At 50.1% G+C, this 21,477-nt stretch overlaps 1 protein-coding gene across 1 annotated transcript in view; it reads right to left on the reverse strand.

The window, feature by feature from the left end:
* FRMD6 (FERM domain containing 6) overlaps positions 1-16,575 on the reverse strand; it is a 33,692-nt gene extending 17,117 nt beyond the window's left edge. The window contains exons 1-4 of the mRNA XM_056851251.1: positions 16,414-16,575; positions 13,506-13,596; positions 12,128-12,207; positions 1,585-1,661 (exon numbers count right to left, since the gene is read on the reverse strand). Coding sequence (XP_056707229.1) covers positions 1,585-1,661; positions 12,128-12,207; positions 13,506-13,596; positions 16,414-16,512 — 347 coding nt within the window. The 5' untranslated portion in view covers positions 16,513-16,575. The remainder of the gene's footprint in view (positions 1-1,584; positions 1,662-12,127; positions 12,208-13,505; positions 13,597-16,413) is intronic.
* Between the last annotated feature and the right edge of the window lie 4,902 nt (positions 16,576-21,477).

The raw sequence follows: 21,477 nt of genomic DNA on the forward strand, positions 1-21,477 counted from the left end.
ACAGACAAACAGAAAAGACATGGTCAGGGCAAAAAAAGGCAAAGCAGCCAGGAAATCGGAAGCCTCAGGGAGAACACTCTTGCCTGCCGTGGACATTGCTCTCACCTGTCAGCTTTCTTACAGAGAAGCTGACATTCATCCACCTGGACCCCACAGTCAGCAGCATTCTTGGGAACTGGGGTGCAAAAGAGTCGATGTTGGGAAGGTCCCTGCTTCAAACCTCACCTCTCCTACAAACTCACTAGGAGGTCTTAGGCAAAGCCATAGATTCTGAGCCACCACCACCCCATTTGCAACATGGGGATAACAGTTCTGGTCTACTCTGCAAGGCTGCTGTAAGGATTCACAACCAAACAGCGCGTCAGAAGCACCCTGAACACTGAAAGCACCACATATTTATGCGAGTGGGTGGAGGAGGGCAATCAAAAGCATGCCAAAGTCATTTTAAAATCACCCTGATGCCTCCTTCATGTGCAGAAGCCCCATTGCTTTGTGTGCACAATGTGGAGCAGTTGGCAGAGCATGCTTGTGCCCACCAAGCCACAAATTTTCCACCACTGATGTTTAATTAAGATTATAAGACGGTAAGAAAATCCCTGCTGGATCAGACCAGGGGTCCACCTCGTCCAGCATCCCATCTCATGCAGCAGCCAACCAGTTCCTCTGGAGGTCCAACAACAGGACACAGAGGCCGAAACCATCTCCTGGCATTGAGATTCAAAGGTTGACTGCTTCTGAATGTGGATGTTCCTTTCAGTCGCCATAGCTAGTAGCCACTGATAGAGCTCTTCTCCAAGAATCTGTCTACTACTATATTCTGTAGGGAAGTTCACTTGGCTGGTCATAAGGAATATAAGTAGAGCCCTGCTAGATCAGATCAGTTAGGGTCCATCTAGTCCAGCATCCTGCCTCACACAGTGGCCAACCTGTTCCCCTGGAGGTCCAACCACAGGGCAGAGAGGCCGAGGCCTTCATGAGAACATCAGAAGGGCCCTGCTGGATCAGACCAGTGGTCCATCTAGTCCAGCATCCCATCTCACACAGTGGCTGACCAGTTCATCTCGAGGTCCAACAACGGGGCAGAGAGGCTGAGGCCTTCCCTTGATGTTGCCTCCTGGCACTGGGATTCAGAGGTTGACTGCCTCTGACTGGGGAGTAGCTGCTGGTCGACTTGTCCCCCATGAACCAGGGTGGGATTCCCGCTAGTAGAGGTCACTGTATGGAAACTGACATCATGCAGAGTGGTTTTAAGCATGGCTGAAGCAAGTGTCTACTGGCTCCTTCCAAGCTAAACAGCGACCTTGGATAGGTCCCTGCTCCCCTTCTCTACAGATCTGGGATTTTCCAGCTCTCGTAGCCTCACGCATCGGCTCCAGCCTGCTGACCAATGCAGGGTGGGTGATGGCAGAGTTCAGAGTACAGCCCACATTTATGGGTGACCTGGCTTTAATTCAATTAACTGGATTAAAACTCATGGGGGACTGTTGGACCTGTTGCTTGCTACAGACTCTTTCAGGGGGTGGGGAACTAAACTGAGCCTGCCCCCAATACTTGTGCCAAACCTCCCCCCTCCTCCCCGCTTACCTGATCAGCCTGCCGTTTTCCACATAATATTGCACGCGGAAGTGGATGATCATTGGGGGGCCGAACTGGTCGATACCCTGTGAGCCAAAGACCCAAGAAAAGGTTCAGCTTCAATGTGGGAGACATGGACCGTTCAGAAGGTGGCACTGGGAGAGGCTTTCCCCCTTCTCTTAACACGCTGCTGTGAGAGATCCCCCTCTCTGAGTTTGCTTCTCCAAATCAGTTGCTCAGACGTTGATACAGAAACAATCAATTTATTGAAGCCTTCAGGAGATGAGACAGGCACAGGTAGAAAGTTGCAAGTGAGGGGCTATACGGGTTTACAGAATATATTGACTCCAGGGCACTGGGGCACTGGGGTTCACACTTATTGTTATGGGAAGTTACAAGCTTGGCATAATACAAAACATCAGACGGATCCCAGGAAGTCTGGTGCGGCTATCACACTTCCAAGGCCGCATCAGCCTGAGGGAGTACTGGCAGGAAGAACAGCGGGGGGGGGAAGATACATGGGCCATCAGGCCTGGCGCCTGAGACCAGAAGGTGTGAACTGCTTTTACGAGTTCACTGATAACACAGCAGGTGATGGAAAGCAGAGACACAAAGACAGAGACCCTCACATTCTGCCCCCCTTAAGGCCCCCCCCCGGGGTCCCCGAGAGGACGAGGCTTATCGGGATAAGCGAGGTGGAATTCCCGGACTAAGCGAGGAGCCGCCATGTGGGGTGCGGCCACCCATTCGTCATGAGCGGAGCCAAGGTTTTTCCAGCGAACAAAGTAAAACAGTTTCCCTTTCTTCCATTTGGAGTCTAAAACCTTGGAGTCCCCTCCTACTACGGTAGGAATCTCGTGTGCGGGAGGGGGGTGGAACTGGGGGGCTGCCACATAGGGTTTGAGGAGGCTTATATGAAAGACTGGATGGACTCCTTTCAGAGTTTTCGGGAGGTCCAGTTCCACAGTAACCTCGTTGATTACTCTGGTAATGGGGAAAGGTCCCACATAACGGTCGCTCAGTTTTTTGCAGGGGCGAAGAGAGCGGAGGTTTTTGGTGGACAGATAGACTTGCTCCCCCACCTTGAGTTCCCATCCCGGAGACCGGTGTTTGTCTGCTTGTTCCTTGTACTTGCTTTTTGCCCTTTCCAGATTTTTGAGCAACCATGGCCAGGTGGATTTAACCACCTGCATCCACTCCTGAAGGTCAGGGGTAGACTGGAGCTCTGGCGAGACGGGGGCAGAACCGAAAGGGCCGAAATCCGTCCCGTATATAACTTGGAAGGGACTAAAGCCGGTAGAGGAATGAGGCGCATTGTTATACGCATATTCGGCAAATGGCAGCAGGTCGACCCAGTCGTCCTGGTGGAAATTTACATAGCAACGCAAATAACATTCTACCACCGCATTTACTCGTTCCGTTTGACCATCCGTTTGGGGGTGATAGGCGGAAGAAAGGCCCTGCTCTTCCACTCCCATTAACTTTAGGAAGGCCCGCCAGAATTTGGCAACAAACTGGACCCCCCGGTCGGAGAGGACCTTCCTCGGGATCGAGTGTAGCCTGAGGACGTGTGTGATGAACAGTTTAGCTAAGCCCTGGGCTGAAGGAAGGCCTGCACATGGAACGAAGTGAACCTGTTTGGAAAAGAGGTCTGTGATAACCCAAAGAACCGTTTTTCCCCGACTCGGAGGTAGGTCGGTGATAAAATCCATGGCGATGACTTCCCAGGGACGGGAGGGGCTCTCAAGCGGTTTGAGAAGCCCTGGGGGTTTTCCCATCCGTTTCTTGGCTGTGGCGCAGGTGGGGCAGCTGCGCACATACAACTCTACATCAGATCTCATACCGGGCCACCAGAATTGTCTTCGAACCAGGTGAAGCGTTTTTATGAAACCAAAATGACCCGCTAGCCTGGCACCATGTACAAGTCCCAATACTTCCTTGCGAAGAGAGGAGGGGACGTACAGTTTCCCCCCTTGCACCCACCAAGTGTTGGTACGTTCCAGGCCAGTGGGGAGGAGATGATGCTCCTCCTCCTGCAAGGAGGCGTCCCGGAGTCGCTGTTGGAAGGCTTCCGGAATGCCTTTGAGTGTAGGGGGGGTCTCCGGTGGTCGGGCTTGGGACCGGGTGGTGACGGCTAAGCTAGGAACTTCCCCTCGCTGCTCGGGAGTGAACAGGGAGTCGACTGGGCGATCGAAATCGTTGCGATACTGGGGAAGTCGTGACAAAGCGTCGGCTAGGGCATTTTCCTTGCCAGGGACATGTCTGAGAGTGAACCGGAACTTAGCGAAAAATTGGGCCCACCGAACCTGTTTGGCATTGAGTTTTCTAGCCCCCTTGAGGGCCTCAAGATTCTTGTGATCGGTACACACTTCGAATGGCAGTTCGGCCCCTTCCAAGAAGTGTCGCCATATGGTAAGGGCATGTTTGACCGCTGCTGCCTCCTTCTCCCAAATAGCCCAGTTGATTTCCGACTGGGAAAACTTCTTGGAGAAGTAGGCGCATGGTCTCAACCGTCCCCCCTCATCCCTCTGCAATAGGGCCCCGCCCATGGCTACATCCGAGGCATCCACTTGCACCACAAAAGGCTTGGTGCAATCTGGGTGAGCCAAAACGGGTTCGGATGAAAAAAGTAGCTTCAAACGTTCAAAAGCTCGCTGGCACTGGGGGGACCATTGCAAACGGGCTGAGGGAAGCGCGGCGCTAGCCCCCTTGTCCTTGGTACGCAACAGGGCAGTGAGGGGAAGCGCAACTTGGGCAAAGTTAGGAATGAAGTTCCGGTAAAAATTGGCAAACCCCAAAAACTGCTGAAGTTGGCGGCGGGTAGTGGGGGGTTCCCAGTCCTGCACTGCCTGGACCTTGGCGGGGTCCATTTCCAACCCCTGGTGGGAGATCACATACCCCAGAAATGTAATGGAGGGTTGGTGGAATTCACATTTGGACACCTTAGCATACAGTTTGTGCTCCCGCAGCCGCTGGAGCACCTCTCGCACTAAGCGCACATGGTCTTCCATGGTTTCAGAATAAATGAGGATGTCATCGAGAAATACCACCACCCCCCGAAACAGCAAATCATGCAAAACCTCATTAATTAATTGCATAAAGACACTCGGAGCCCCCGAAAGTCCGAACGGCATGACCAGGTACTCAAACATCCCAAAACAACTGGAAAAGGCCGTTTTGGGTTCGTCTCCTTCTTTGATGCGAATGCGGTGGTAGGCTTCTACCAAGTCCAGTTTGGTGAAGATTCGGCCCTCCTTTAATTGTGCTAGAAGGTCAGGAATAAGAGGGAGGGGGTAAGCATTAGACTGGGTGACTGCGTTCAGTCTGCGAAAGTCAATACACAGTCTTAAATCTCCCGTCTTCTTCTTTACAAAGAAAGCTGGGGCTGAATAAGGAGCCTTGGAGGGGCGTATGAAGCCCCTCGCCAGATTGACATCCAGATAGTCTCGCAACACTGTCTTTTCACTAGGGCTCATGGGGTAAACCTTTCCCTTAGACAGTTTGCCTTCCCCTACAATCTCGATGGCACAGTCCGTTTCTCTGTGGGGAGGCAGTTCGTCGCACTCTCTAACATCAAAAACATCAGTAAATTGCGAGTACTCAGAGGGTAATTGAGGAGAGATTGGGGCGGGGGACCCTACCAGTGCGGCGGCTGGAGTTCCGAGTACCCGTTCCTTGTCATGCAACCCACAGGGGTTTTCGGGGAAGGAAAGCACCCGTTTAACCCAATCAATGGAGGGATTGTGCCCCCTTAACCAGTTCATCCCTAACACCACAGGGGTTACAATAGGGGCGATGGTGAAATACAACCGTTCCCAATGTTCCCCCACGGACATAATCACGGCTGCAGTTCTGTGGGTCACAGGGCCCCGTTTAAAGTCACTCCCGTCCATTTGGGAAAAACGGAGGGGTCCCGGAAGCCGCTTGCGCCGAACACCCAACTTCTTGGCAGTTTCCTCATTTATCATGGTGCGGGCACACCCCGAGTCGACCAACGCGGGGACCTCTAATGGGGGACCCCCTTTGGGTAGGGACAGATGAACACGCACAAATACATTGTCCTCTTGGGCGCTTACCATCGGTGGAGCTCCTTGCACAACGATGGGGACGGTCTGCTGCGGAGCCCCCTCTACAGCAGACCGACGGCGTTTTTTGCCGGCTGTTCCCACTCTTCCTCCTCGCTGGAAGAGGGGGACGGGGTGGTGGCTTCCGGGGAGCCGTCCGAATCAAAGACGGTATTTGTAATCCGGGACCCCGATGGGACCGTAGAGTCGGATGCCCCATCCTGGGGGCGCGCGTGGAGAGCGGAGGGTGCGCCGGAGCGCCGGCCCAGTGGTCCACTTCTGCGGCGAGGCTGGCTGTCGGCGGCCGGTTTCGTCGGCTCGGCCTGGGTTTGGCGGGGAGGGGTCGGACGGCCTGAGCGAGAGGGGCATTGCGATGCAAAGTGACCCTTTCCCCCGCAGATCAGGCAGACGCCGGCTTCGAACCGCTTGCGGCGTTCCGCGGCCGAGAGGACCCCGCCACCCCCTTGCCGGAGTTCCCGGCCACGGTCACCCCGGGGCCTGGGGTCTCGCCCAATCCGTTGCTTGGACAAGTTCAGGAGTTGTTTGCGATTCTCGATGTCCGCAGCATGGCGAACCCAACCTTCCACATCCGGGGGGTTCCCTTGCATGAAGGCCCAATGTTGGAGATCTGGGTTGAGACCCTCCCTGAAACATTGTACCAAGGTAGCCTCACTCCAGTCCAGAATTCGGCTAGCCAGTGACTGGAACTCACTTGCATACTGCGCCACCGACTTAGTCCCTTGGCGCAGTTGCATCAGGGAGGCTTTAGCCCGCTCACCTAGAGTCGGGTCCTCAAAACGGTTTCGGAGTGCTACCATGAACTCGTCCAGGGTTCGCAGCACCGGCGAGCGGAGTTCATACTGCAACACCATCCAGGCAGCCGCCTCCCCTTGCAGTAAGGAAGCCACGTACTGCACCCGGGACTCCTCAGAAACGAAGGTTCGGCCTTGTTCCCGCATAAAAATGTCTACTTGGACCATAAAAAAGGTCAACTGGTCTCCCGACCCGTCATACGTGACTTTCAGGTCCCGACGGGCCGGGGGGGCAGGGGTTGCGGGCGGAACTACCGGGGCCCCGTCTGGGGGAGCACCGGCTGGAGGTTGCAATTTCAGCGCGTCTAGGGTCGTGGCCATCTCACCCATTACGCGTTGCATGATCTCCATCTGCTCCTGCATAGCCCGGCGGTCTTCCTGCCATTGCTTTCGTTCTTCCTCCATGAGGGCCTCTTTGCGGGCCGGGTCTCCTTCGAGTCCCGTGCTGGGGAAGGCCAACCGGCGATCCTTCGCCGCGGTCCGCGAGAGCGACCAGCCCTTGGGAGAGTCCAGCCAATAAGTAAGCCCCCGGGGACGTCCGTCCCGATCTTGGTCGGGGGCGCGACCCTTCGGTTTCTTTGGCTTGGCTCCCTCCTCTTTAGGGTCCGGCTTCTCCGGCTCGTCCGGTTCCTTGGGGGCATCGGGGTTAGGGGTGGTGTCCTCGTCGGCTGACATTCTGTCCAAAGCGGTACAGCTGCAGTCCGGGAGGCAAGGACTTGCAACTTAATGTGAGAGATCCCCCTCTCTGAGTTTGCTTCTCCAAATCAGTTGCTCAGACGTTGATACAGAAACAATCAATTTATTGAAGCCTTCAGGAGATGAGACAGGCACAGGTAGAAAGTTGCAAGTGAGGGGCTATACGGGTTTACAGAATATATTGACTCCAGGGCACTGGGGCACTGGGGTTCACACTTATTGTTATGGGAAGTTACAAGCTTGGCATAATACAAAACATCAGACGGATCCCAGGAAGTCTGGTGCGGCTATCACACTTCCAAGGCCGCATCAGCCTGAGGGAGTACTGGCAGGAAGAACAGCGGGGGGGGGAAGATACATGGGCCATCAGGCCTGGCGCCTGAGACCAGAAGGTGTGAACTGCTTTTACGAGTTCACTGATAACACAGCAGGTGATGGAAAGCAGAGACACAAAGACAGAGACCCTCACAGCTGCTTTCCTGCTTTCGGAAGCGGTAAAAAACAGAGACGCAGAAAAAGCATTTTGGTTGGGTAGGAAACGCCATTCAGGGCAGCAAAAGGGAGCCATTTCAGACATAAGAAAAACTTATTCAGACATAAGAAAAACTACTGGAGACTCATGTTGGAGTGGATCAGCACAACGTTCACTGGGATGATGGGGATGGATACCCTTTGGGGTAGAGGGAGCGCCTTAACTATCCTAATAACTTACATACACGATGATGCTTTCCTTCATCAAGTTTGCTTAGTATAGTAAGAAACCAAATCATTTGCGTCTCTTGCACACCTTACATAAGATCATCAGAAGAGCCCTGCTGGATCAGACCAGTGGTCCATCCGGTCCAGCATCCCACCTCCCACAGTGGCCAAGCAGTTCCCCTGGAGGTTCAACAACAGGGCATAGAAGCCGAGGCCTTCCCCTGATGTTGCTCCTGGCAATGGAATTTGGAGGCTGATTGCCTCTGAATGTGGAGGTTTCCTTTCGGCACCATGGCTAGCAGCCACTGAGAGACCTCTCCTCCATGATGCTGTCTAATCTCCCTTCCTTCCAAATGGGTCAAATGAACCAAAATTCTTCAGAAGGGGGAAAGTTTTCAACGATTTCGTCATCAGAGCTAAAAGGAGCCTCCCTATTCAGAGGCAGTATACTTTTGATGGCCAGGTACAGCTTGGACACTGAGCTTGTGAGTTTCTCCCCAAAGTGTCTGGATGGCTGCAGTGGGAAATGGGGATGCCGGGCAAGACGGACCTCGGGTCCAATCCAGCAGGGCTGCTTCTTCTAACGCAGAACTGGAAGAGAGGAGCTCAGTTTACAAAATAGGGAAGAAGGAGGAGGGGGAGGAGGAGGAGGAGGAGAAGAGTTGGTTTTTATATGCCAACTTTCTCTACCACTTAAGGAAGACTCAAACCGGCTTACAGTCTCACCTTCCCTTCCCCTTCCCACAACAGACACCCTGTGAGAGAGGTGAGGCTGAGAGAGTGTGACTAGCCCAAGGTTACTCAGCTGGCTTCATGTGGAAGAGTGGGGAAGCAAAACCAGTTCACCAGATTAGAGTCCACCACTCCAAACCACCGCTCTTAACCACTACACCATGCTGGAGGCTTGGGGGGGGGGGTGAACCTGTGCGCCGAAGGGCAAGCGGGCTTGTCAAAACTGCTTGCTGCACACCCTCGCTTTCGTTTCACTTCTGATTCCCTCCTGGATCAATGCTCTTCTTGTCAGGAGACAGACCGTGCCTGACCTTTCACTATTCCCGCAAGCGACCCATCTGCGGCAGGAGGCAGAACCTACTCCAGAGACACCGAGGCCGGCTGCTCCTGAGGTTCTCGAAGGGAGTTTTCTAAGACGTCCCCCCTCACGCCTGCCATTTATCTCAGGGACGGCTCCGTGGAGGCTCACGATGCCGTATATTTCCGAAACCTCTGGCATTAAATCACTCAGCTATTCAGAGCTTCAGATCCTCTCAGAGAGGGTCGAAAAGGAGCTCGCTTAAAAATATAAAACGGAGAGAGCCAAGTAACTGTCTACAGATGATTTCACTTCTAATTATGTCCCTTCTGCTTCGAGGCGGCTTTCAGACCCGCGAGAGCTTTCAAAGAAATCTCAAGACTCGCACCGTTTAATTCTGGTCAGGGAGATAAAACGTTCTCCAAGCCCTGCTTTTGAAAGACACCAAAAGCCAGTTCCTACAGAAGCCTCAAAGATTTGGACAGGGAGTGGTGGCCCTGTGGGGCTTCTCCGGTATGGTTGCCCTCGCGCGGGAACTTTTCCTGGACCACCACAGGCCAACTGCACCGGCCACATGAACAAGTCTGAACATGGACGGTGCTCGCATGCGACACAGTGTGTGGTCTGCCGCCAAGCTATAGCTCCTCCTTCCCTGAATTCTCAAACAGTGCTCTTTTTGAGCCTGCGGGCACCATTAGAATCACGAAACAGGGTACAATGGAGCCACAAAATGGCCGCTGCAAGAGGTGGATCCAGCTACAAAATGGCTGCCAGTGCTCACCTTCAGTCACACAGCAAAGATCCTTGTGCTGTGGTGGCAGCTGCCACCAAAACAACGTTTAAAAAAAAAAAATATCTCCAGCGGACAACCAGAAGCCTTGCTGGCCAAAAGCCCCACCCAATTTCTAAAAACACTTGGCGGGCCTCAGACCACTGGTTCCCAACCAGGGGTCCATGGACCCCCAGGGGTCCGCGAGAACTAAATTAAGGTCCGCGAAACAAAGTTATAAACCCATAATAAATTAATATTTTCAATTAAAAATTCTCTATTATAAAAATATATATTCAAATATTATTCTAAGCTTAAAGTTTAACTAACAGTTATGATTAAAGTTTATTTTCAAATTCTCGGAATTTTTATTTTGAACCTTGGGGTCCCTGCACCGAACAAAAAAGTCCTAGTGGTCCCTGGTCAAAAAAAGGTTGGGAACCACTGCCTCAGACAAAGCGTTGGCGGGCAAAACTGGCATGTTTGGTAAAAAGGAGCTCGACAGATGATTTCAAGCTGAGATGGCAACCTTTGTATGAAAGATATTCATCTCATCCTAACTTTTTGGCTTTTTAGAAGATATAGGGACACAGAGATATGTTGAAAAATTGAAATGTAGAATACGTAGAAATAAACGTAGCTTGTAGTTACAATGAATGAGCCCCGTGGCGCAGAGTGGTAAGCTGCAGTACTGCAGTCCAATTGATAGACGGCTATCAATTACAATTACAATATGATTGTACTTTATATAGTATATAAAGTACAATCATATTGTAATTGTAATTGATAGCCGTCTAGAAAATATTTAACATGTTCAACCTTTCGGTATATGCATAATCTTCAGATATAAAAATACGTTTAATAACCTGGATGAGATAAGGACTGATGAAGGATGCTTGTATATAACGCTTTAATGTCATTTGGACACAGATACGGAGTTTTTACTGTTATTTCCTCTTCCTTTCCCTTTTTTTCTGTACCCCACTTATAAAAATAATTTTTTAAAATAAAACCAAAAGTGTTGGCGGGCACCACGACACTCATGGGCGCAATGTTGGGGACCCCTGCTCTAGACTCACGGGACGCCCATCAGTAGTGCCACTTCAACAGCTTGGATCCCACCAGCACGTCCATTGCTCACCCATGACCAAGCCTCCTCTACCCAGCATGAGGTGGGTAGCCTAGTTATTTCATTTATTATAGTCTTCAGCCTATTTATTTCATTTTAAAAAATTATTATTTCAATTTACTATCCCGCTCTCCCCGGCCGAGGCAAGGCTCAGAGCGGCTTACAGAGGAAACGTCCTGTTCCATAAATAAAACCCTAAAACAACAATTTAAAAGCCCTATAAAACTATCACATCGATAATATCTTAATTTATCTAAAGGCACCTCTGAAATATTAACATAAAACTGCATCTAGGCGAGCAGATGGAAACAACCCGATTGAATAGGGAGAGAGTAGGAGCAGTGGAGGTTGCATAGGCCAGCATTTATATATAAGGGGACCGTAAACATAAATAAATAAGGGGGAGGGGCTGTGGCTCAGTGGTAGAGCATCTGCTTGGCATGCAGAAGGTCCCAGGTTCAATCCCCGATATCTCTAGTTAAAGGGACTCAGCAGGTAGGAGATGTGAAAGACCCCTGACTGAGACCCTGGAGAGCCGCTGCCAGTCTGAGTAGGCCATACTGACTTTGATGAGCCAAGGGTCTGGTTCAGTATAAGGCAGCTTCATGTGTTCACGTAGCTGGCCTCAACCATAGGCCTGGCGGAATAGCTTTGTTTTACAGGCCCTGCGAAACTCTGTGAGATCCCGCAGGGCCCTGGTCTCACAAGAGAGGATATTCCACCAGGCAGGGGCCAGGGCCAAGAAAGCCCAGGCCCTGGTCGAGGCCAGCTGGGCACTCCTCGGGCAGGGGACCACTAAAAGGTTGGTATTTGTTGAGCGAAGGGTCCTCCGGGGAACACAGAATTGGAAGGGACCACCAGGGTCATCTAGTCCAACCCCCTGCACAATGCAGGAAATTCCAAACTACCTCCCTCCACACACACCCAGTGACCCCTACATGCCCAGAAGATGGCTAAGATGCCCTTCCTCTCATCATCTGCCTAAGGTCATACTAGGAGAGATGGAGCACTTTCACACATGCCAAATAATGCACTTTCAATCCACTTTCAATGCACTTTAACGATTGTTTGCAAGTGGATTTTGCCATTTCACACAGTAAAATCCAGTTTCAAAGTACATTGAAAGTGGATCGAAAGTGAATTATTCAGCATGTGTGAAAATGCCCGTGGTCTGGGCTATTCGGTAGGCTATAGAGTCTACCTGCTGGGTTCTAAGGCCCTGCTCTTTCCAGAGGGCCCTCCTGCTCGCATGCTTGCATAGGCAGCATCGGTGCCATGGTTCCTGCCTCTCTTCCCACCCTCTATGAACCAGAGAGGAGAGGCTCGAGCCCCACCCCAGCGGGCCCCTCTTACCTTGCTCGCTTCCTTCTTCCACTCTTTTGGACAGTATTTGTAGAGCTTCTGGGACAATTCCATGTAGACGTGCTCATTATCTGCAGGCCAGACAAAAAGGAGGAGTCGATTAGGCAGTAGACAGGGCTGCCGGCGTTTTCGAATCCAGTAAACAATGACGTGCTCCAGGCACCATTCCATTTCAAAACTGCATTTGTGAAATCTCAGGCTCCTGCTCAGGGCGGCTTACGGTTAAATTTACAGAGCAAGATGCGAATCCAGTAGAACACAAGAACATCAGAGCATAAGAAAGGTCCATCAAGTCCAGCAGTCTGTTCACACAGTGGCCAACCAGGTGCCTCTAGGAAGCCCACAAACAAGACAAGATGACTGCAGCAGCATTATCCTGCCTGTGTTCCAAAGCACCTAATATATTCGGCATGCTCCTCTGATCCTGGAGAGAATAGGTATGCATCATGACTAGTATCCATTTTGACCAGTAGCCATGAATACCCTTCTCCTCATGAACATGTCCGCTCCCCTCTTCAAGCCTTCCAAGTTGGCAGCCACCACCACATCCTGGGGCAGGGATTTAACTATGCATTGTGTGAAGAAATACTTCCTTTTATCTGTTTTGAATCTCTCACACTCCTGCTTCAGCAGATGACCCCACGTTCTAGTATTATGAGAGAGGGAGAAAAGCTTTCCCCTGTCCACTCTCTCCATACCATGCATCATTTTATAGACCTCTATCATGTCTCCCCTTAACCGCCTTCTTGCCAAGCTAAACAGCTCTAAGAGTTTTAACCACTTCTCATAGGGCAGTTGCTTTGGCCCCCTGATCATTTTGGTAGCACCTTAAAGATCAACAAGATCTCCATGGTATAAGTTTTTGACAGCCAAAGCTTCGATACCTGACAAAGGCAGCTTTGACTCTCGAAATTTTATTCCTATGAAAATCTTGTGGGTCTCTGAGGTGCTACAGGACTCGAATCTAGATCCTCTACTGAGGTCCAACATGGATACCCACCTAGGATTATAAAAGCAACAAGCCATTAAGGGCTTCAGAGGTAAGAACCAGCACTTTGAATTGCGTCTGGAAACAGATGGGTAGCCGTCCCTCTCCCTCATCTTCACCTACCTCACAGGGTTGTTGTGAGAATAAAACGGAAGGAGGAGAGAACTATGCGCACCTCCTTGAATTGCTTGGAGGAAGAGCGAGATTTAACCCCCCCAAAAAGTACCAAATAAAATAATCAATCCTCTGACAGGAATTTAAATGCCAAGCTACTGTTGGATAAATGAGGTACACCCAGCCATGGTTCCCACAGACGGGTGGAAATAAGGATGGGGCAGGGAGAAAACTGAAATGGAAATTGCTCAAAAGAAACTATCTTACTCTGTATGACGCTGAGTCCGAAAAGGTGACAGTCTTTCAGTCGGAGCAGGTCGCACACCTGAACTAGCAGTTCATGGCACAGAATTTTAACCTGTGGAGGAGTGAGAAAAAGAGAAATGAGCAGTGTTTCCCCAGGACTACGTTAGGAGGCCCTGACCTGGATGGTCCCGGCTAGCCCAATCTCATCAGATCTCGGAAACTAAGCAGGGTCAGCCCTGGTTAGGACTTGGACGGGGGACCACCAAGGAAGTCCAGGGTTGCTACGCAGAGGCAGGCAAGGCCAAACCACTTCTGCCCATCTCTTGCCCGGACCTGGATGGCCCAGGCTAGCCTGACCTCATCAAAACTCAGAAATTAAGCAAGTTTTGTCCTGGCTAATATTTGGATGGGAGACCACCAAGGAAGTTCAGGGTCGCTACGAAGAGGCAGGCAACAGCAAACCACCTCTGTTCATCTCTTCCCTTGAAAACCCTACGGGGGTTGCCATATCTTGATGGCACTTCCCACTACCAATTTAGGATATTTAGAATACTTCTGCAGTGACTGTACTGAAAGACACTCAGCCCTGTTCCACCACAGTTTGTCCAAGGCATCTTCAACAGTTGAGGGCTGGTAAAGATCAACTGGCCTGACCAGAACTTTTATTTTACAACTGTTATTCATTACCTCCCTGCTGAGCAAAATCAGCCCTGGAGCCGGCAAACATCATCAATCAAATAAAAATACAATAAAATCACCCACAAAAACACAACAGCAAGAAAAATAAACCAAGAGTGGATCCATCCCTTCATTAGCAGTTAGAAAGTAGGAAGGTAGGTGGCAAATTGTATCCCTTCTGCCCTTTGGAAAGCTCTTTTCTCTCAGGTGTTGGGGATGGAATTTGCTTTTGGAAACAGCAGCCGTTAAATATAATGGATTGGCGGTGGAGTGCCGCAATCCAGCGCTTTCCTCTCTTCCCTCTGGCAGGTCAGTAACCCATTAAGCAACTCCCGGTGACAATATTTTTTGAGCGCCTCCTTCCCATTGTCACTTTGGTGGTGCCATTTATCGTCTCCCCCTCTTCGCGGCGGGATTTGCTTAACAGTTGCTTATGCAGCGGTTTTCTTTCTCTTAAGTCTGGCAAGACACTTCTCGACACCGAGAGCCACCCCTGGATATTAGACTGTCGCAGTGGATTTGCATATCTTCTTTGCATGTCATTAGCATAATTTGTCCAGAATCAGCAGGAGAGGGGGGGGCCTTGCAGTGGGGAGAAAATGCCATCACTCTGTCCCCTCCCCACTTCAGATGCCCCAATTATCAACAGATGTATCAACAGAAGTATAGTGTCCAGATCACACGAAGTGATGGTATCGCTTTACTCTGCTCTGGTTAGACCTCAACTAGAGTACTGTGTTCAATTTTGGGCACTGCAATTTAAGAAGGATGTAGACAAGCTGGAATGTGTCCAGAGGAGGGCAACAAAGATGGTGAGGGGTCTGGAGACCAAGTCCTATGAGGAAAGGCTGAAGGAGCTGGGTATGTTTAGCCTGAAGAGGAGAAGACTGAGAGGGGACATGATAACCATCTTCAAGTACTTGAAGAGCTGTCATATAGAGGAGGGTGCCAAGTTGTTTTCTGTTGCCCCAGAAGGTCAGACCAGAACCAACAGGTTGCAATTAAATCAAAAGAGTTTCTATCTAGACATTAGGAAGAATTTTCTAATAGTTAGAGTGGTTCCTTAGTGGAACAGGCTTCCTCGGGAGGTGGTCAGCTCTCCTTCCCTGGAGGCTTTTAAGCAGAGGATAGATGGCCATCTGTCAGCAATGCTGATTCTATGACCTTAGGCAGATGATGAGAGGGAGGGCATCTTGGCCATGGAGTAGGGGTCACTGGAGGTGTGGGGGAAGGTAGTTGTGAATTTTCTGCATTGTGCAGGGGGTTGGACTAGATGACCCTGGTAGTCCCTTCCAACTCTGATTCTATGAATTAGACGAGGTAAACATCCCCAGGTTTGCCTCAGGGATACCCTGCCATTTTAAAACGCGAGTTACCAGAACAGGGGCATTATTTGCCTGCATGCCCCCCCCTCCCCATGTGCCACTCAGGGGAGGAAAAACAGTGCAGGAGGGAGGCAGGATCACTGCCTCTCCCCCATTCCATGGTGATCCTGACCAGAATCAGGACCCCGTGGAACAGTTTAAAGGAGTTCCCAGGTGGGAACTTGCTTTTTAAAATGGCGGTACAAAGATGGGGCTGCTGGTCACGATTAATTGGGCCCTTAATCCTGCGTGGTCCAAAGTCCTGAACTGAGTTCTTTCAATCATACAGCGAAGGCACAACTTTTAAAAAATCTGCATAGCCAGTCGAGTCTCCAATGGCCCATCAGAAATCCTGCTGGGCAAAAGCCCCACCTGGCTTTGCCCACTTTCTAAAAACACTTGGCAGGCACCAGGAAAAGAAGAAAAAGAGTTGGTTTCTATATGCTGACTTTTTCTGCCACTTAAGAAAGACTCAAACTGGCTTACAATCATCTTCCCTTCCCCTCCCCACAAGACACCCTGTGAGGTAGGTGGAGCTGAGAAAGTGTGACTAGCCCAAGGTCACCCAGCTGGCTTCATGTGTAGGGGTGGGGAAACATATCCAGTTCACCAGAATAGCGTCCGCCGCTCATGTGGAGGAGTGGGGATTCAAACCCAATTCTCCAGATTAGAGTCCACTGCTCCAAACCACCGCTCTTAACCACTATACCACGCTGGCTCTCCCACGGCCACCACGTTGGGGAACCCTGCCTTACTCAGTTGCGCCTTCTTCACAGAACTGGACCCTCAGCGGGTTCATTTATCCAGGCTTCCAAAGGGAAAATCAGCGGAGGGTAGTCCCAAAGGAAAAAGGGGGAAGGGGACACAATCGGGGCCAGCCCACTCACGTTGATGATGATATTGAGGGAGTCGTCGTTGGGGAGGAAAATGCAGATGCTGCGGCGGTCTTGCATGACTCTGTTATTGTGGAAGTTCAGTTTGTTCATCGTGTTCCGGGCCTTCCCCCGTGAGTCGTTCAGAGAGCCGCTGCGAGACCGCGTGGGAACCTCCGGATCACAGCACTCGGTGGCCGGCAGGTTCTCTTCATCACCTGTGCGTCACAGGACGCGGGGCATCTCGGTGTCTCCCCCCACGGGCGCCATCACTGGGGAAAGACAAGAAGCAAAGGGGAACGTTAAGACGACGCATAATCAAGAACGCTGCCACGCTGCGCCAAAGCCATGCAAGAAGAAGAGAAGGTGAAGAAGAGTTGGTTTTTATATGCCGACTTTACCACTTAAGGAAGAATCAAACCGGCTTACCATCACCTTCCCTTCCCCTCCCTACAACAGACGCTGGAGCTGAGACAGTGTGACTAACCCAAGGTCACCCAGCTGGCTTCGTGTGGAGGAGTGGGGAATCAAACCCGGTTCTCCGGATCAGAGTCCACCGCTCCAAACCACCGCTCTTAACCACTACACCACTCTGGCTCTCTGCGACCCCCATGGACACCCCCAGGTCGGGGGGCTGTGCTCTCTGCCCCATTCTGCAACCCAAATGAATCATGTCCCTATCCATTCGCTGGCTTATTCTTGCTTTTGCACAGAGCTTGCTACCTCCTGCATTTTAAGTCTCAAGTCATGTGGCAAGTTGGGTATAAATGTTTAAATTTAAAAAAATCTAGTTGGGGAATTCAGACCCCTTTACCCGCTCCCTACTTTTACCCTGAGGTTTTGGGTCAAGCTACAGGAACAGCTCTCTCCATGTGGCTCTGCTTTCCTCAGGGCTCTCACGGGAGAAAGAATATTGAAGGAGACGGATCCGTGGCCTCATCCAGCACTTGAGCCAGCGGTGTCAAACATCCGACCCGCGGGCAGGATTCGGCCCCTTGAGAGCTTTTATCTGGCCCGCGAGCCAGCCACCCATCCCCTTCTCCTCTCGATCTGGGCTAGTGAGGCATGGCCCGGCCTGACCAGGTGACATTTATGTCATATCCAGCCCCCGTAACAAATGAGTCTGACACCCCTGACTTAAGTGTTCTTATAGTGTTCCCTTCCTCACTGGGCTGTCTGCCCATGAATGGCCTTGCCCTAAACCAGGATGGAATTAAGGGAGGATCTAGCCTATCTAGTTATCATCATCTTGGGATCTCATTTAATCTTTTATTTATATTAGGCTAACTAAAAGCAACAGAAGCTCTTAGTAAATTAACTTTCAATTATTTTTCCATTTTAATCAAACAATGCTTATTTGGTGCTGGGGGGCGGGCTTTATACTAGCCAGGATTCATCAAAATTGACAGCCAGGTCTTCTGTCGCCTGCGGGGCCAATTTTCTTTTGGAGTTAGATGCCACCCCTCAGTCCAACGTACACTCCCTAGAAGTCGCCGGCAGAAAGAAGGTGCCCCACAGGTGGGACCCACAAGGAAGAAAAGCCACATATTGCACAGACGCGGCTTGGCTTCCTTATGTGAGTTGCCTAAGTAAGCTCCTTCTACATGAACACCAGAAGAAGGCAAGCTCACTCATGGTTTCTGCCTGTCCAAAACATGAACTCCAAGCCAGTGCGCAACTCCACAGACACCACTGCATGCACTGCTGGATAGGATAATACCTTTCTCTCTTTTATATATTTTATAATATAATAAGAATAACTGATACAAAGAGGCACAGAAAAAGCACAAAAAACATAGCTACAAAAATAACAGAAAGAAAACAGAAAATAAAGAACAGCCAGATATGATAAATAACACTCAGATTATTTCTACCTATAGAGTTTATCTCACATGCGTAAACCAAGATATTTGGCAACTACCATCTTTAGCATCATTAATAAACCCAAATTACTACCCCTTAGTTTCTTAATAAACTATAACCATAATACAAATGTGTTATTAGTTTACATCTATTATATAATCTTGAACTACCAGGATAATTCCTTTCTCAAACACCAACCGGGAACAGCTAAGATATCACACGTGTGTGTTAACACAGCCTTCACATTAATTAATTTATTTACTAACATATTTTTATCCCCCCCACCTTTCCTCGCGGTTCAAGGCAGTTTGCAACAATGGTTAAAAATATTTTCAGTGAAAACCAAAAATAAAACAGCAAGCAACCCAAATCCCTTCCCCTCTTAACAGACGACCCCCTTCAAAGTCCTGGGAAACAGGCAAGCCATGCAGCGCCTCCTGAAGGAAGGGGCGCCCCTCCTCTTCAGGGAGCCTGTTCCACAGAACCGGGGCCATGACGGAAAAGGCCCTGGCGCTGGTCAATGCTGGACGGGCCACCCTAAGGGGTGGGATTGCCAACAGACGGCTGCCTGATCGTAGCTGGCACCCAGGGACATATGGAAGGAGATGGTCCTGCAAGTATGTGGGTCCGATACCTTTTCAGGGCACACCCGCTGCCACTGACATTTCCTTGGTTTGATTTGTGTTATGACCCCTTTGAATTATTCACAAAAAAGGTCTACCTTTGCAACAAGAGACAGCGATCAACACTCCCCAAAAAATACAACCAAGGACTTCAATACTAACAGAAAAGGAGAGAGATGAAGAAGACACAACGAGAGAGTCTTGCAGCCCCTCTGAACGCCAATGCACTGACAGCAGTGCGCGGTTTCACAGGCCCCCACCCCATAAGGTCAGGCCCATCTCCGACACTTGCGCCCCAACGCATCTTGTGAGATGGGATGCTGGACTAGATGGACCACTGGTCTGATCCAGCAGGGCTCTTCTTTCGTATTGCCATAAACCTCCTGCCTCCAGCCCAACCCCACTACCAGCCTGCCCAGTGCGGGTACCCTTTTAGAAAGACGTACACCTGAATGACACAAGGCCAGCAGCTAAGGTGCCTTTGTAGCTTTAAAGGCAACGCCGTAACGGCCTCCCCCAGGGTGTCGTCACTGGTTTATTCTGGGCTGGCTCAGGCCAGCCGATGCCCTTTTCTTCCAAAACAAAACCGAGCGGCCCGTCCGGCGTAAATTCCAGGGGCTTTGCAGAAGCCATCATTAAACTGAGGGCTCTTTGTGTTCAGAAACCTCGGACACAGCGGAGCGCCTGTAGCAAAGCAAGGCAACGGGCAAGGAGAGGCCCACATGCAGAGAGATGGCAACGATCGCTTCAGGCTGCGGGTGGATCGTGGTGGTTTTCAGTGCTCACCTACATTAAAACTCCTTGCAAGCACAGGACAAAAGACTTAATCGAGTTAAACATCAGCAAGACAATAAATATGGAAGATATTGTAAATAGTGGCAGTGAATGCTAGATATCAGCGTAATGATATACATATAGTTTTATTTTTCACTCTACTTTTTTCTCTCTCTCACCTTATAAGGTGGTAGTATTATATATACCAAAACTGTACAATATCTGTGTATTTATCCACTTTTATTTTTCTCTACCCTTTTTTCCTTCTGTACCCACTTTATAAGTTAAAATTAATAAAAATATTTATAAAAAAACTCCTTGCAAGCAGAAACCTAGCAGATTTTTATCCTACCCTTCCTTCTGAGGAGCTCAGAGAAATACACACAGCACTCCCCTTCCTTGTTTTATCCTCACAACTAACCTGTGCCATTGGTTAGGCTGAAAGCGACCGGCCCAAGGTAACTGCCCTGAGCGTTTATTTATTCATCTCTTTCATTTTTTTACGTCCCTTTCTCCCCAATTGGGACCCAACGTGTCTTACACAACTCTCCTCTCCTCCATTTTATCCTTACAACAACAACCCTGCGAGGTAGATTAGGCTGAGAGTGTGTGACTGGCCCAAGGTCACCCAGCAAGCTTCCATGCATGGCACGAGTGGGGATTAAAACCCGTTTCTTCCGGATTCGAACCTGGTTCTCCTCCTTCTCTGGAAGGGCGGCATATTCGTTTTCTAAATAAATAAAAATACCCAGTGAGTTTCAGGACATAGCTGGGATTTGAACCCGGCTCTCTCGATACTCAAACTGGTATTCCGCAGTGGTTCTCACATTACGGAGAGAAAGGTTCCAGCCCCTCCCGCTCTTCTCTGTGATAGATTTTTTACCTGCAGGATTTTTAAAAAAGGTGTGATCTGCCCCCTGCCGTTTGAAATGGTACAGTCCACACCGACAGGGCAGGACTCTACCACTTCATTCCACGGCATGTGCGGAGCCGGCCTAAAACGTCAATCGCAGCTTGATGTCAGAACTGCCCGTTTGGTGCCAGGACTGGTTTCCCAAACAGCTGTGAAATAGTCAGTCAGTCAGTTTATTGCAGTGGTTCCCAACCTTTTTTTGACCAGGGACCACTAGGACTTTTTTGTTCGGTGCAGGGACCCCAAGGTTCAAAATAAAAATTCAGAGCATTTGAAAATAAACTTTAAACTTAATGCCTTAAACTTAAGACATTAAACTGAGAATAATATTTGAATATATATTTTTATAATAGAGAACTTTTAATTGAAAATATTAATTTATTATGGGTTTATAACTTTGATTCGCGGACCTTAATTTAGTTCTCGCGGACCCCTGGGGGTCCATGGACCCCCGGTTGGGAACCAGTGGTTTATTGAAACGGTCCAAGACCAGTCAAGCTGTGAAATAGTGTGTATGTGTGCCTGTTGTAGGGGTGTGTGTTTGTGGGGGGCAATTTGCAGTAGTAAAGCCATGAACAGGAGAGGTGGACTTAACGCTTCCCTCACCATACCAGTATTGCCCAGCAAACCTCTGCTCCAGCTGCTGGCCAGAGTTATGGGGGGCATATGAAAGCTGCATGGAGTAGGAGTCGCTGGGGGTGGGGAGGTAGCTGTGAATTTCCTGCATTGTGCAGAGGGCTGGACTAGATGACCCTGGTGGTCCCTTCCAACTCTATGATTCTATGTATCATGGGTGAAACCGGTTCTAGGTTCGGGGGAGGGCTCTCTTCCTCTCCCCACCCCCATGCCCCCTGCTTGTACCCTTCTTCCCTCCTGCCCACCAGCATGCCATCCACCTGCCCATGT

Source organism: Euleptes europaea, chromosome 6 (assembly GCF_029931775.1).
Source record: "Euleptes europaea isolate rEulEur1 chromosome 6, rEulEur1.hap1, whole genome shotgun sequence".
Lineage (NCBI taxonomy): Eukaryota > Metazoa > Chordata > Lepidosauria > Squamata > Sphaerodactylidae > Euleptes > Euleptes europaea.